The sequence below is a fragment of the Panthera pardus genome, unplaced genomic scaffold, assembly GCF_024362965.1.
Source record: "Panthera pardus isolate Hobbes unplaced genomic scaffold, ASM2436296v1 HiC_scaffold_16, whole genome shotgun sequence".
In the NCBI taxonomy this organism is placed as follows: domain Eukaryota; kingdom Metazoa; phylum Chordata; class Mammalia; order Carnivora; family Felidae; genus Panthera; species Panthera pardus.
Genome location: NW_026526721.1, coordinates 126835827 through 126851182, shown reverse-complemented (window position 1 = coordinate 126851182; position 15356 = coordinate 126835827). Strand labels below are relative to the sequence as shown.

Sequence of the window (15356 nt, the reverse complement as noted above, 5' to 3'; positions counted from 1 at the left end):
CCTTTCTGTGGTCAGAGGCTACTGCAGATTTGGTGAGGTTCCTGAGCAAAAGTCATGGGACAGACAAAGTGAATTCTGCCAAATTATCTGCCTTTTGGCCTTTTGGATAAATGTCATACAACAGTTGTGCCTTATCACGTTCACTCCTACTTGGGGAACCTTGGGGGATGAGTATAACCTTATTATTTCAGTATTGATTACATTACTTCCGGTTGTTTCACTTTTCCAGAGTAGACTCTGGGACTCGCAAAGGGCTACATCCACTGTCACTGCACTTTAGGAGCTGAGATGGGGTGGAACCCTGGCGAGGGTGTGGCAGAGCCGGTTAGATCTAACTTTGGTTCCTCTGTGACCTTGGACAGGCCACCTTTCTCTCACATTCTGCCAGGAGGCCCGTGCCACACTCTTTGGCTGACAGACAAGGCCAAGGCAGTTTGGAGGAAGGATTCCTATCCTTTATCTGTCGAACAGCTCTGGCAATACAGCTTGAGAATTTCAGCCTCAAAGCTTTTGCTCCTTCATTACCGTAAAATAAAAATCATTTCTTTTGCTTACTTGTCTCACTTGAATGGTGTGTTACAGATTTATGTGTTTATGACTTGGTGACCTGGGGAGAAGCTGGAAATTCCACTGTGCCCATCTCTACTCCTGGGTTTCTGTAAAGGTCACAGCAAAATTATTTTATCAAGTACACCACAGAAGGGGAAAATCTTAATCTTATATTATACATATGCAGCACTTGACCTTCTCTTGAGATGCAGCACCTCTTAGCTACACTTACTTAAACATAATGCGGCTCTTCCCCGGATGCACATAGAATAATTAGGTGCCCTGGCATCCCAGCCGGAGAGGAGGCTGCACCGTGGGGCTGACCTCGAAGATGAGAAGGAGAAAGAGTTGAGGGCAGTGGGGGCAGGGATGGGGTAAGCCCCGCAGAGCTGCAGCAGGCTCGTTCTGATGAGTGGGTCACGTGGGCAGGTGGAGCAGACACCATGGCTTGCTCTGCCTCCCCTGCTGACTGTGGACCTTTGGTAAAAGTCATTCCGTGCCTTCTCCTGGCCTTAGTTTCCCCATCATAGGTATGGGATGTGCCATCTTTGATCCATGAAGAGTGGCTGCCTGGGGCATTGTGTTAAAGATCCTGAGTTCTGGTCTGGGTTGAGTGGGAATGAGAGCTGTGATTGATTAGTGATATCTGCCGTGGGCAGCATGTGAGGTAGTGATTGTAGCAGTGCTGGCTAACCTTGTTCTAGGGTATTTCTAAGGTCTTTTCCCACTCTGGCTACCTGTGATTTGTGGACTTGTCAAAGCCCCGGGGCAATGAAACTTGGAAAAACAATAACAAGCTTTCCTAAGAGAAGAGTACTATTTGCTTTGTCAGGTTTTGGAGGGGAAATGATATTTGTGTGTGATGCATCCAAACATGGTTGGTTTTTTTGTTTCTTTTTTCTTTTCTTTCTTTCTTTCTTTCTTTCTTTTTTTTCTTTTTTCTTTTTTTTTTTCATACTCGCTCTGTGAAAAGCAGAGAGAGCAGAGGAAAGCAGTGCTATTTTTCTGGGTGTGATGACTCACCAGACCCAACCATCTGTGTGTGTGCAGGTGGCCAGCCCATGCCCCCTGGCCCACAGGAAAGAATGAGGAGCCCTGGGTGACTTCTCACCATTGTCCAGCCTTAAGAAACACAGTGAGAAGTCACCTTCGTTCATCTTACGAACTTGGTTATAAATTATTTTTTAAGGGAATCCATCAAGGTCTGTGTCAGGGGAAGTACTTAAAATAGGTTTTTCTCAAAGGGTAAACACTTCAGTTGGAAAATGTGGGAAGCTGCCTGACTTCCAGCATATGTCCCCCTAGCCTGCTGCCCAGAGCTACCAGATTGATGGTGTTTTTAGAACTTTGGCAGCCAAGCTCTGACGTTTATGGAGACAGGGCCTGCGGAGGGGACATCTGGGGATTCCCTACCCACCCCCCTGGCACAGAAGTGGAAGCTTAGGCCTGACAGCCCTGGTGGCCCAGTGGGCCCAATCAAGAGAGATGACCTTGGAGCCCCTTAGAGTGGCTGAAGTGATCTGACCCTCGCCTTCCTGTTTGTTGGGTCCCAGGGGCCCTGTGAAGAATCTCCTTGGTGATGAAGAGGGAAATGGGAGGCCATGCTCTCTTAAACATGTCGGTCCTGGCAGGGTGCTTCTGCTCTCTTCTAAAGACCAGACCACCCACCCCATCACCTCTGCCCCAGCCCCCAGCACAGACTCACCTACCTCTTTCACCACCTGGCTACGACATTGACTGTCTTCCAGGAGGCTTTGTTCTGCCCTTAAGAGCCTGACACTTGGAGAATTCCATCCCCATCTGGCCATTTGCTGCCTCTGGATTGGGGGCTCCTCCAGGCCCCTTTCCACTTCTGATTCCCCGTACATCTGCCACCTCTCCTAAACAATAGCCTTCTTCTTTCCTAATTTAAGAAAAGTGACTCTCATCTTTAACTTGGGGCGTGTAGAAAGTGCCCCCAAATGCGTGTTGCATGTAATGAATGAGACTAGCATATCACAGGGAAAGGCTCTGTTGGACTAAAGCTTTAGGAAGCAGCCAGGGGCTTTCCACAGCTACTGGCTATCCAGGTGACCTGTGGGAGAGGGGCTCAGGTAGTTGCATCTTCTGAGTCCAGTAAATAAAGTAGATGCATGGCTGGCTCTCCACTAGCAGCCTCTCCCTGTCCCATTACCGAGTCCTGGAGGCTCTTCTGGCCGCTGAGAATTCCTGAGTCTGAAGACTGTTGCATCCCCTCCTCGGTGCAGGAGCTGCTTGAGCCCTGTTTGGAGGCTGGCAGTTAGAGGATGGACAAAATTGGGGAGCAGTCACAGCCAGCTCCAAGGGGAGCCCAGTCCTGGTTTGTGAGTGAGCCCTCACCACCTCCCTTCCCTGCTGTGGGCCCTTTCCTAATATCACTCCCAATCCCCTCAAAGTCATGGACATCATGGACACAGTGGACACACTGCCAGGGCATTGGATATTTAAAAGAGAATTCCAGAGGGGCGCCTGGGTGACTCAGATGGTTAAGCATCTGACTTCGGCTCAGGTCACGATCTCACATCTCACGGTTCGTGAGTTCAAGCCCCCTGTTGGCTCTGTGCTGACAGCTCAGGGCCTGGAGCCTGCTTTGGATTCTGTATCTCTGCCCCTCCTCTGCTCATACTCTGTCTCTTTCTCTCTCTCTCTCTCAAAAATAAAGTAACTAACTAAATAAATAAATGAGAACTCCAGAAAGCAGAAAGTGTAAACTCAAGTGGATGCAATGTGGAGGGTGGGTTCAGTGCTTATCTGCTGAGTGAATGAGTGAGTGATCCCAGTGAGTCACTAGGTCCTCCTTTTCTAAATGACTCTTGAATGTCTCTACTTCTCCCTGTTTGTATTACCCTGATAATGATCACTCTTTCTGGGCCACTGTGTCTCTCCCTAACTATCCCCACCCCTCCAGTCCTTTCTGTTCCCAGAAGCCATTGTGATCTTTCAGAAACAAAAGTCTGATTGTAGTTCTTCCAAATTTTAAGTCCAATCAGTGGCTTCCATGACCTGATGATAATAAGATAATAAAGCTGTTTGATGACATGAACTCAGGTTACGTCTCTAGACAGCCTCCTCCTTGCCACGTGACCCCTGCCTACCCCATGTGTGCTTTCTGCCTAGCCATGGAAACACTGCTCTCAGTTTCTTGACTGAGTCACATTCTTTCTCCTGGGACTTTGTACATGCTGCTCTCTCCTTGTGGAGGCCTCTCTGTCTTCCCTTACTAACCCATCTTACCTCTGCCAATCTGTACAGCTCTTACTTAGTCTTTCTGTCTTAATTTGGATGCTACTTGCCTGAGACCCTCCAAGATGGGGTTAGGTCCCTGCTCCAGCCTCCCCACCCTGATTCCCACTCTTGGAATTTCCAGTCTAGAGTCTGCCTTCCTCCACCAGGATGTCAGCTCCATCAGGGGGGACCTTGTGTGTTTTGTATCCCACTGCCAAGCACAGCTCCAGGTATAGAGTAAGTGGTCACCTTAAATAACTTAAATTCATCCTGGCACCTCTCAGAAAACACCCAGTTGCTATTTATTGAGGAGATGCTACATTCCAGAAAGTTTATATACATTACACTGATCTTCACAAAGCTGTGAGAAAGCTCTGTTTTACAGAGAAGGGGGCTGAGATTCAGAGGATTAAGTAACTTGCTTAAGATCACACAACCAGTTAAGTGACAGTTTTCCTGGACCCCAAGGCTATAATGTTTCTACTGTACCAGGTAGTCAAGAACAGTGGTTCTCAAAGTAGAACCTGCATCAGGTCTCTTGGAGGGCTTGCTATAACACTTTCATCACTGGGCTCCACCCCAGAGTTTCTGGCTCAGTAGGTTTAGAGTGGGGTCGGGCACTCTGCATTTCTGCAAGTTCCCAGGAGATGCTGCTGCTGCTGGTCTGGAGACCACAGTTGGAGAATCACTGGCCTAGATCATTAGGAAACACCTGGGTTTGCCTTATGGCTACCCCCACTCTCTAACCACACTGACCTTGGGCAAAGACTACAGGATGCAGCTCTGAGCTCCCTTCTGAGAAGCTCTGATGCCTCCCACATCTGGACCTGGCCTTGGCTGTGCTGTGCCTGGCTGCTCTCTGGGGACATACTGCCATTGCTGACAAGGATCTGAGTGCCTGCCCCTCCCCCTGGGACCCTGAACTTCTGTTTGTCATCCTTCAGTCCTGACTGGTAATCTCCCCATTCCCACTCCACCCAGGCAGAGGCCTCCGTCTCCACCCCACCTCTTTAACAACTTCCATGCTGATTGATGCATTCTAGGCTCACTGCTGCTGCTGCTGTCTGAACAGCTTAATAGCACTGGAAGTTACAGTCTTGTCTGTGTCGCGGTGCCTGCAACATTCATCAATTTCAGCAAGTGTCACCAAGAGTGATATGAGTGTGTGACACAGCTAAGTATCCCCTCTGCACAGGCCATTACAGCTGGCACCTGGCCCAGGGAGGCAGAAACTGGAGACCCGTTTGGCTTCGTTTGTGCAAGTCGACATAGACGCGCACCTCCTGCATGGCCCCTTTAAATGCTTTGTGTTCCTAGCAACCTCTAGGACTATCCAGAGTTTCCCCAGGCAAGCCAGCCCCCTGCTCTCTGTCTTGGCACATTCTCTTCCCTTTGCCCCACCTTCCCATTTCTGCATCAGCTGTTACCCATCTTTCAAGGCCTGTGCACGTCTACCTTCTCCAAGAAGCCTTCCCAGCTCGTCTTCACTCTCCCCGAGACCTGCAGCAGGGGGCATCTCCACTCTTGTAGAGTTTTTCTCAGTAAATGGCCCACCCTGACCTGCTGTGCTCAGCTTAGCTCCCTCTGGGATGTCCTGGGGTTGCTCAGGGAGGTCCATTTCTGGGAAAAGCAAAGACTTCTGGTAAGAGTGGACACGGGAATCTCAGCACAGGGGTCCAGCATCTTCTCCCTTCCATGGAGCATCATGCCTGGGGTTCCAAAGTCAATAACCCATGGTGCCAGCCACCAATAATGTGAAGGTGTTGGAGACATTCGGCCACAGTAATGACTACATACCAGGCTCTACGTGGGACCACAAGAGCTCTGGGAAGAGCTGTGCAGAACTGTGCACATGCCCTGCAGGAAGCTCTTGTGTCTCTCCCCTTCTGCCGCCACCACTCATCCCGTAGTTCCCTGCAGCTGCCCCCAGAGGCTCTTCTGCCTTTCCTACAGAGCAGGAGCAAAGCATGGAGAGGAAAGGGAGGTTTCAGGAGCAGAGAGTTGAGCTAAGGGCTATGGCCAAGGGTGAGTGCCTTGCCCAGCTCACTGTTGCCCCTAGAGGCAGGCAGACCTCGCTGGCCAGCTGCTGGCCTGCACCTGCCTGTAGAAAAAGGCACCCGGTTCTTAAGCAGGGAATGAATATTCATGGGCATGAACCCTTGCAAACTCATTTGGGGAAAAAAATTAGATCAGGAGAAGTAATCAGATTATTAAAAAGAAAGCAAGGACAGAAGGCGGCGGTGGAGGGAAGAATCACATTTAAAATGCAAGGAGAGATTTCCTTCCTGTGAGTAGCTGTGACCCCCTGGACCATGCACTGGGAATAGTTAAGCTCTCTCACATTTCTGCTGCATAAAAATGTTGTGTTTTGAGGCTTCAGTGGATGAGGGAGGGGCAGAGGCAATGTGTACCCTCCACGTACGAAAATTATAAAATAATGTTTTGAGGTTTTCATTTTATCTTCCTTGGCTATCAGAAAAAAATCATGAGAGCTAAAGAGGCTCTGGTGAGTGCTGAGTGACAGGTTAAAGGGCTCCAATAAAGATTAGATGGTCCACTATCTCCTGAGGAAATTGCATAAAAGTGGTTATTCCCTCTTGCTTCTATTAATTTCCTTTTCCTGGCTGCTTGGAAATGCTTCATAACCTGATGCTGCAGATGGGGACGAGAGGCGCTTTCCATTATCTCAATCACTGCACTGTTTATGAGACACTTAATCTGTTTCTTTATAAAGTAATAGTACTGTAGGTGATGGATTTAGTGTCACTGGTAGCCTGCGTGCAGGGACGGGAGGGGAGGGGTGTTCTCGAGAGCATTGTAAGCACCAGGTAATTTGTTACATGGTTGAGGCTCTGAGAAGTTGGGTGGGCGTTTCGAGGTGACCTTCGGATATCAGCTAGAGGTCACATGTACCGGTCCCTTGTCACTTGAAAAGGGAGAGAAACACTGTGCGTTTTGCCTGGGGAATGGCAAATACACACATGCTTAGGGACCTGGTACTCAGGTCTCGTCTCTTCCTCTCTGCCAGAGTTGGGGGTGGGGAGGTGCCACCCAGAAGCTCTATTTATCACCTGTCTGAACTGTGATCACTTGCAATAGAGGGAAACAAACTCCCTTTTCTTAAGGAAACAAAGCAGTCTGGGCTGTGCTGGTGTCAGAACCGTACAGGCCTGCACTTACAGGTGTCTTACTGACAAAGGTCTTGTGCCAACATACGGCCAGGCACATGCAGCTCTTCTCTTCCCACCCACCTCCTGGAATAGTGATGAGCCCCTTCCGGCTGAGATAGGACTGGGCACTCTTTGACCTACTTTCTCTTCCTACCTCTCCTTTTCTTCCAGCTCTTCCTTTTTTTGCCTTGTCTTTGCTTCTCCTGAAACTTGCCTCCTCGTTGCCACAAGAAAATGCTTCTTCTGGTCCTCATCTCACAAGGACAGAGCCTCATCCTGATGCACACCCTGCCTCACCAGTCCCCTCACCTGTACACACAAATATCGCCCAGGTCATCCCATATGGGAATCAGCTTTCATTTCCATTGTCTACCTCCCCAACCTGGAAGGGTGCCTCCCGATGCCTGCCCCCACCTCCTGCACTCTGCTGTCCTAGCAAAAGGTCTCTAGCTCCGGGCAGCTCTTCTGTAAACATTTGTTGAATGAGGGGCTCGTAACTGTAGTGATTGTGCTGACCATACTTTTATATCAAGAGAGAGGCAACCCTGAGTTTTGCTTTAATGATATTAAAGCAAAGAACTGTGCTGTCTACATCGAAATTATTTGAAAGTTTGTATATGTGCTTGGTTAGTTTATCACAGTATTTAATTACTAGTTTTGTAAAACCGTAGAGCCTGTAGGCAGGTATGCCGTCAGCAGGCTGCCAGAGCCCCCACCATTCTTCACTGTGTTACTCCCACCTGCTTTACATATTCAGGTGACTTATTTGGGCTGAGATCCTTTGCTTTTGCTTCTCTTGGCCTAAATACTCTTTGTTAGAATCTACCCAGAAGCTCCATGTATCACCTCTAATTAAAGCTGCATTTTCTCAAGGGGCAGCATAATTTTCTTATTTATTTTTCTATGTTAAATTTCTAGTATAATAACAATGTTGTTAACTTCTGTGTCTTATTAGTGGTGTCTGATACCAGATGAGTTAAACAGGCTTTGTAGAATAGCCTGGCACTTTAACCATTATTTAAGGCATTAATTCTGTGAGAAAATATAGCTCAAGTATGCTTACAAGTTACGATCTAAAACTTTAATAACTGAACCTAGAAATGTTGCTTCTTTATAAATTAGGGGATGCCTAGACACAGGTTTTATTAAAATGTTAACTTATGGAATCTGAATATTAAGGAGATTCATTTTATAGTTACATGTAAATATATTTTCAGATGTAATAATTCACCATTATACAAATAAGAAATAATCTGTGCAGAAACACATTCATCACTTGGATTCCAAGATCAATTTGCCTGCTTTGGGACCCCAAACTCATATTCTGATCCTGAATTCTACAAGTTCCTGCAAAGAAAACTTTCTTTTCAGCAGGGAGTGGGGTAAGCAGTAGCAGAAAGAAATTAGCATTATTTAGCATTTATTAATGCTAGGAACATTTTCATATTTGAGTTTATTAAATTCTAATCATCTGTGGGAGTTGTGAGAAATGTAAGTTCCTTTTTTATAGATCCTTAATACAGACGAGCAGGTTGAGGCTCTGAGGCATTACATAACTTTCCAGTGGTCACTCAGCTAAGAACCAGTAGATCCAGGAATGGGACCCAGGACTGTCTGATCACTGCCCAGTGTTCACTGTCCTGGAAAGGATGGAGTCACCACCCCTCCCAAGACCTCTCCCCCCAACCTTTCTCTTAGCTTCTCTCCCTAAAGTTCAGCTTGGACTTGCTTTCCTCCATTTCCTCCCCTTGTGGCCTTCCTAGAATCTAGAGACTTCAGGGCACCCGTTCTGTCTGAGTTTCTTCCATCAGAAATCTCAAAGGAAGGCACTTTCTAAATCCCCTGCTACTTGTGGATATCAGGATGATTGTTTATGCTTTTAACTTATTAAATGCAAAACAAGTAGGCTTTTAAAGGCTGGAAAGCAAGTGAAAACACCTTGTTCCTCCTGGACTGATACATTAAGAAAATTACAGTGTAGCAGGGGACCCATGAATACATTCAGTTCACCACTCTCCTCTCCCCCAGTTTCCAGGGAAAAGGCTTCTGCTATGCTTGGGCAGCACAGGCCTGGGATTTCTCTGTGGTCTTCAGCTCTAGAACTGAATGGCCCAGCAACACTGGATGATTTACAATGGAAAGGGTCAAATACTTCTCAGAGAAGACAAGGAAGAGATGTGGAAAGAAGCAAGGGAAGAAGAGGAAAGAAAGGGAGAGACTTTACTGAGTGGACTTGGAAAGATAGATTAGTAAACCACAGTGTAGGATACTTTGGGTTTGCCACTCAGGGACAGCACCGATATTTTATTTGTTGAATCTTTAGTAAAAATGTAATTTTTTCTTTCTCCTGAGAAGCTTCTTTTGAATGTGCTGGGGTGGGTGGTGGTCAAATGGCCCATTTATACATAGGTTACAACCAGAAATCTTACTGGATCATCTAAACAACTTTTACGCTAGTGTGTTCCATGGGACTTGAATCTCAGGGGATGCTCTACAAAATAGGGCTTCTTGTTGAGAAAACAGCATTCTGTATTCCATTTTTGGAAGTTCTTAGAAATTCTATAATAAAAAATGAGATTAACTTTTTCAATGTACATTTTCAAAATACCTGGCCACAGAACACTTTTGTAAGTAACAGGTATTAACAATCCAAAGAACATGGACTCCATAGAATACTCTTGGGTAATGCCATTCCAGAGCATTCCATTTCAGAAATTACCTCTCATCAGAGATGAACTCCTGCCCCAGGGCATTTCCAGAATAACGAAACCCTGTACTTCACTTCAAAAGAGCAAAGGAGTGCAAAAACTTTACCAGCATAGGAAGTAGTTCTTCCTTCTTGTCATAGTAGAAAAGCTGTGGGTATTTTTCAGATAGTTTATATGTATATCATCACTATCATTTCTCCCACTGTGTAATTCTGGGTAACTTTTTTAACCTCTCCATGTCCCAATTTCCTCATTAGCAAAATGGAGATAATAATAGCTACCCCATAGAGTAATGCATGCAAGGCACTTAACAAGAATGTTTAACAGATGGTGGCTACTGCTATTATTAAAGAATACTCTGTACTTTCCGGAGGGAACAATATATTTGATAAGATGAGCTTTGTGTAAGCAGAAGCCATTATAATGGTATTTCTGTTGCAGTGACAATCACACTGTATTATAATTGTATGACTACACTAGATCAAGAGCTCCTTGAGGGCAAGCTCTGTTCTCTAAATTCCCTGGATCATATTCTCAGAAGAGTCACAGTAAATGCTTGTTGAATGAATTAGCGAGGAAGTCAAATGAGTTGACCATGCAGTAAGTTTTAGTCTGTCTCAAAGGAGGATGACTCAGAGCAGGTTTCCTGGAGACAAGGAGAGTCGGGAGCTGTGATGGTGAGGAAGGGCCTAAGGGAAGTAGGACAGGCAGAAGCAGTCTTTTGAGGAATCTATAAGGAGGAGACCAGATGTCTGGAGTAGAGAGTCTCTGTAGATGAGGCCTATTGAAAGCCTGAGGGGTGGCCTGGAGCCAGACTTTTTGGGGCATGGCTTCTCACAGGCCGACCACAGAGAGAACTAAGAAAAAATGCCTCATATCTGAGGGTACCTCTAGTGGACATTGGGCTGTACCAGGCATTCCAGACCTTCTCCTCTGCAATGTACATGATAGATGACCTCAAGTGCGTGACATATTCCCTGGTGCACTGCCTGAAAAGCCTCCTTCTCCTTCTCCTTCTCCTTCTTCTCCTTCTCCTTCTCCTTCTCCTTCTCCTTCTCCTTCTCCTTCTCCTTCTCCTTCTCCTTCTCCTTCTCCTTCTCCTTCTCCTTCTCCTTCTCCTTCTCCTCCTTCTCCTTCTTCTCCTTCTCCTTCTCCTTCTTCTCCTTCTTCTCCTTCTCCTTCTCCTTCTCCTTCTCCTTCTCCTTCTCCTTCTCCTCCTCCTCCTCCTCCTTCTCCTTCTCCTCCTTCTCCTTCTCCTTCTCCTCCTCCTCCTCCTCCTCCTCCTCCTCCTCCTCCTCCTTCTTCTTCTCCTCCTCCTCCTCCTTCTCCTCCTCCTCCTCCTCCTCCTCCTTCTCCTTCTCCTCCTCCTCCTCCTTCTTCTCCTTCTCCTCCTCCTTCTTCTCCTTCTCCTACTCCTTCTCCTTCTCCTCCTCCTCCTTCTCCTTCTTCTTCTTCTTTTTTTTTTTTTGCCACAGCCCCTGAAGCATTTCAAAATGCAATTAAGGGAGAATGATGTTGTCAAGCCAGTAACCTTGAAACCACTTTAATTTATTTTTAAAGAATCACTCATGAATTTCAGCTCTTTACCATCATTCATAACAAATGCTTGTTAACACAGCTCACAGGGTCCCTCATGTGTGTTGCAACATGACATTTAAGAACCATGGGTCCAGTCCATTGTAAACCAGGAACCCTTTCCATCTGAGGATATCAGGGGAGATTTTTTTTTCAATGAGTGGTTCAGGGTAAGGCCCTGGCTGTTAACCAGGTGGAAGAGGGAGGGAATAACCATTTATAAAGCACTTATGTCCCAGACAGTGAGCTACACATTAGATTCATTTTCTCAATTAAATCTCTTGACACACCTGAAAGGGAAGAATCATTATTCATATTGTTCAAGTGAGAGAGGCCATTGGTACCAGGAAGGTATATTTCACTAAGGATGTTTGAAGAATTGGAAGTGTTAAATAAGGGTTTCCTCAATCTGAAATGCTCACTTTGTGCAAGGAGGTATCTCAATATCCTTTTCTGGGAGGCAGAATCTTTCATTTTCCACAGGCAGAGAAGGGCCTCTGACTGCCACTCTTCCATTAATTCTCAGATTATCTCTTTGTATTCCAGCCTGCCCTGCTGGGATGTTCAAGGCCAGCCAGGAAGCTGAGGGGTGCTCCCACTGCCCCTCCAACAGCCGATCCCCTTCAGAGGCGTCTCCCATCTGTACCTGCCGGACCGGCTATTACCGAGCGGATTTTGACCCCCCAGAAGTGGCATGTACTAGTAAGTGTCTAATAAGAACTCTGGGCTGTTGAGTTTGGTTCCCTGAGTGCAAGTGGCAGGCCTGGGGCAGGGGAGACTAAGACAGAACAAAGCAGAAATGCTGGTTGTGGTGCTGAAGTGGACAGCTCCTGTGCTGGGCATGCAGACCCCCTCCGCTTAGTAGCACAAGGTTGAGATTATTATGTTCTTTCTTACCTCTTTCTCCCAAATGAGAGAGTCTTCCTCTGGTCAAAGCAAGGCAGCTTCTTTCCACTAGATGTTAAAAATCCCAGCCTCAAGAGTTCTTGAGTGCAAAATCAAGATCCACTAGGCTATTGTAATAATTCCTAGTCAGCTCCTCCAAGAAACCCCATTGGGCCTGACAGCTGAATATTTTCTGTCTTCACTGCAGTTCCTGTATCTGTGTGACCAGGTTCCTCTCAAAGTCTAATAATTTTATTAGTTGCCCATTTATTTTGTAGTTTGCCTTCTCAGTTACCAAAGGAAGGTATTTGTGTGCCAGGACCAGATATTCATCTGCCTGTGTCCCTTCCAGTGCCCAGTATGGTGCAGCATCTGTGCCCCTGCCAAATGATAAGACCAGAGGCTGGGCTGCAGCACGCATATCTGAGGCAGAAATTCTATGGGCAGAGGGGCTAATGCTTGGGCTTCACCGCTCTCCCATTCTCTGTTGTAGAGGGAAGGGCAGTCATCTTGCCAAAAGTGGATGAACGACAACTCCACTCCCTGGGTGGGAGTGGAAGAGGGGAGAATTTTGTCCCAATATTCTCCCCCGTAATCCTGGGGAGACAAGAAGCATTACTCTCCCCACACAGTGCTTTAGAGAACTTGCTCCCACTCTCCTGTGTGTTGTAGCCCTGAAACAGGCATGGTTTTTTGTTTTCAGTATTCTCATTGTATTTGGAAGTCAGTGTTCCAGGGTAGCCTCTAGTTATGATATTACTTTTTTCTGCATTAGATGCTGTTGCCTGACTCCCTAGGCTTCCCTTTACCTCTTTGAACCAAATCCCTTCCTCCCACCCCCAGGATAGAAGGGCACAGAGGGAATGTTTCATATATACCTGCAGTTTGATGGACGGGAAAAATGACTCAGCTCAGTATAGAAGACTTTCTTAATTCTGGCCTTGCAGTATATGTAATCTTTACTGGGGAAAGAAATGAAAGTATCTTCTAGATCAAGGTCCTGAGGTCGATCAATGCTTATAGATTTGAACTGAGGAAAAGCTCATCCTCTTGTAAACTGAATTTCCCCAGACCTCCCTCGCTAGTACTTGACGTGAACAGAAATTATTCCATTTCTGCTGACTGGAGTCCTTGTCTTCCTGTGGTGGTATAGTCTCTACTGATTCCTGAGGTTCCCCTGTGGGTCTCTATGAGCATGTGAAGAATTATTTAATGTACTTCTTTAGAAGCTGAATCAGTGCTGCCTGGGTGTTCATCCCAAGGACTGGTCTCCATGAGTGCCAAAGCATATGCTCAGGGTCTCACCACTTCCCCCTAAAAACATTCCCGTTTGCTTCTGCCATGAACTCTTTCTCTCTGGCCAGGCTCCCTCTGCAGATCAACTCATGCAAATAGAAATCTGGGCCTCAAGCTTCCCACTTCAGGAGACATACCCTGTAAATCCATCCAGCCCCTGGATAAGGTCACCTACACGGATGGTAGGCCAAAGAGCAGATGCTCAGAATGCCAATGTGGGGCTGTCCTCCTTGCTATACAGCACCTCCCCTGTCCACCTTTCAAGGCTTATCTTCCAACCACCTAACGTGATGTGCTTGAACAAATAGGACCAATCCCTGGAATAAATAGCAATGTCCCAAAGCTTTCAGTCTGCACACTGTAGATCCTCACTTCACTCTGCTTACCCATGTCCTGAGTTCATCTCATTAAAATCACACCTCACCAGTTTTTCTCTCCCATCTCTGGTCCAGCTAGCTCTGGGGATAGGCACACCTTCCTTGCCCCCTGTGGCCCCACCACAATCTCCCCACCTTACCCAGAGTGGGGATGAATGCTAGGCTTGCCCGTATGTGTCACCACGTTCTTTTATGTGGTTCTGTGCTCTTATGCCCCCAGTGTAGAGCACTAGGGTCAGACCAGAAATTGCCAAATCAAGGCCACACTTGTCTGTAGTGGTCAGGCCCCAGAGCAGCTCAAGGATGCATGATCCAGCCCCTGGTCCTGGCCTATGGGAGCAAGCACTTGGTGAGGGACCTGGAGGCCAGCCTGGGCTGCAACACAGTACTAGGCAAAACAAGTGTAAATAAACCTATTATTTTATTGAGCCTCATTATATATTTGATTTATTGTGTGCCAGGGAAGTACTGTATGAAAAAGTCAATTTGTTGGCTTTTATAATCTCATTAGGGTTTCCTTTTAAAGCATTCTAATTGGAGGTGCCATCTGTTCTCTTAAAAAGGCATCACATATCGCCACAGTAAATAATTTTTCAGATACAAGGAGCATATCTGGAACCGTTGAGGCCAGGCTTGGCCTTGCACTATAGCCTTGGGGACCCTGACTGGTTCCTCAAGTGGAGCAAGGCAGCCAGGCATGGGTCCAGCCTGGGAGAGGCCAGGGTGGGGAGGGTGCAGGTACTGGTTTACTTTCACAAGTGTGATTCTCCATCCATCCAATCAGGAAACAATTACCGATCACCGGGACCCAGTGAGGACCCACGTAAGGGGTAGCTCTGTCCCTCAGTGGGCATCTGCAGGGTCTAGGTGGGTGTTGGGGAAAGGGGTCAGTGTTGGGAGTATCCAGGAGCCCAGGCCTCAAAGTCTGGAAAGGCCTCAGTCTTGGCCTGTTGCCATCATCTTTAAAGGAGATTCTATCATCAGTCATACTCATTCACTGACGATATTGAAATATTTTTAAAACCTTATGATTTAAAATATGTTCTTTTACAAAGCTAAAATACCTGTAGTGCATTAAAATGTGTATTTTTAATAAATCCAGTTAGTCTTCTGGGACTGGAATTTATTCTAAATTAATCTAAATGTTTAGAGTGCATGATAGCCTTTGTAGCCTTGTGTGGGCATTTCTTCATTTTCTTTTTAATCTCCCGGGTAAGCCTAGGACCCCCTTGACATTTGAGAGTCCCCTGGCATCCCTGTGTGTTCAGCATTGTCCTTGACAAGGTTCGTGGACTCAGCAGGGATTTGGGTGCACCCCAAGGCAGTGCCACAGGGGCTGGTGTGAGCTCTGACTGAAGTCCAAGGAAGGGGCCCCCTGGGCCCGACTGTGATGATGTTACTGTTGCTGCTCTGGGGACACCCACTTCCCTTCTTCCTTCTTCATCGTGCTCACACCTCTTCCAGGATTAAGCAAAATAGTTTTATAGTCTTTGGCACAATGCCTGGTTCATAGTAAACTCTCAGTCGATGTTAGAACATGCTTTGGTTATATC

General features: G+C 46.7%; 1 protein-coding gene across 3 annotated transcripts in view; it reads left to right on the top strand.

Annotated features, from left to right (window-relative positions):
- Window positions 1-15356, top strand: part of EPHB1 (EPH receptor B1) — a 431060-nt gene that overhangs the window by 275666 nt on the left and 140038 nt on the right. For 2 of the 3 annotated variants that reach the window (XM_019437143.2, XM_019437149.2), the window contains exon 4: window positions 11792-11947. The exons of the other annotated variant lie outside the window; for it this stretch is intronic. In XM_019437143.2, the coding sequence (XP_019292688.1) occupies window positions 11792-11947 (156 nt within the window). The remainder of the gene's footprint in view (window positions 1-11791; window positions 11948-15356) is intronic. 3 annotated transcript variants of the gene reach the window in all.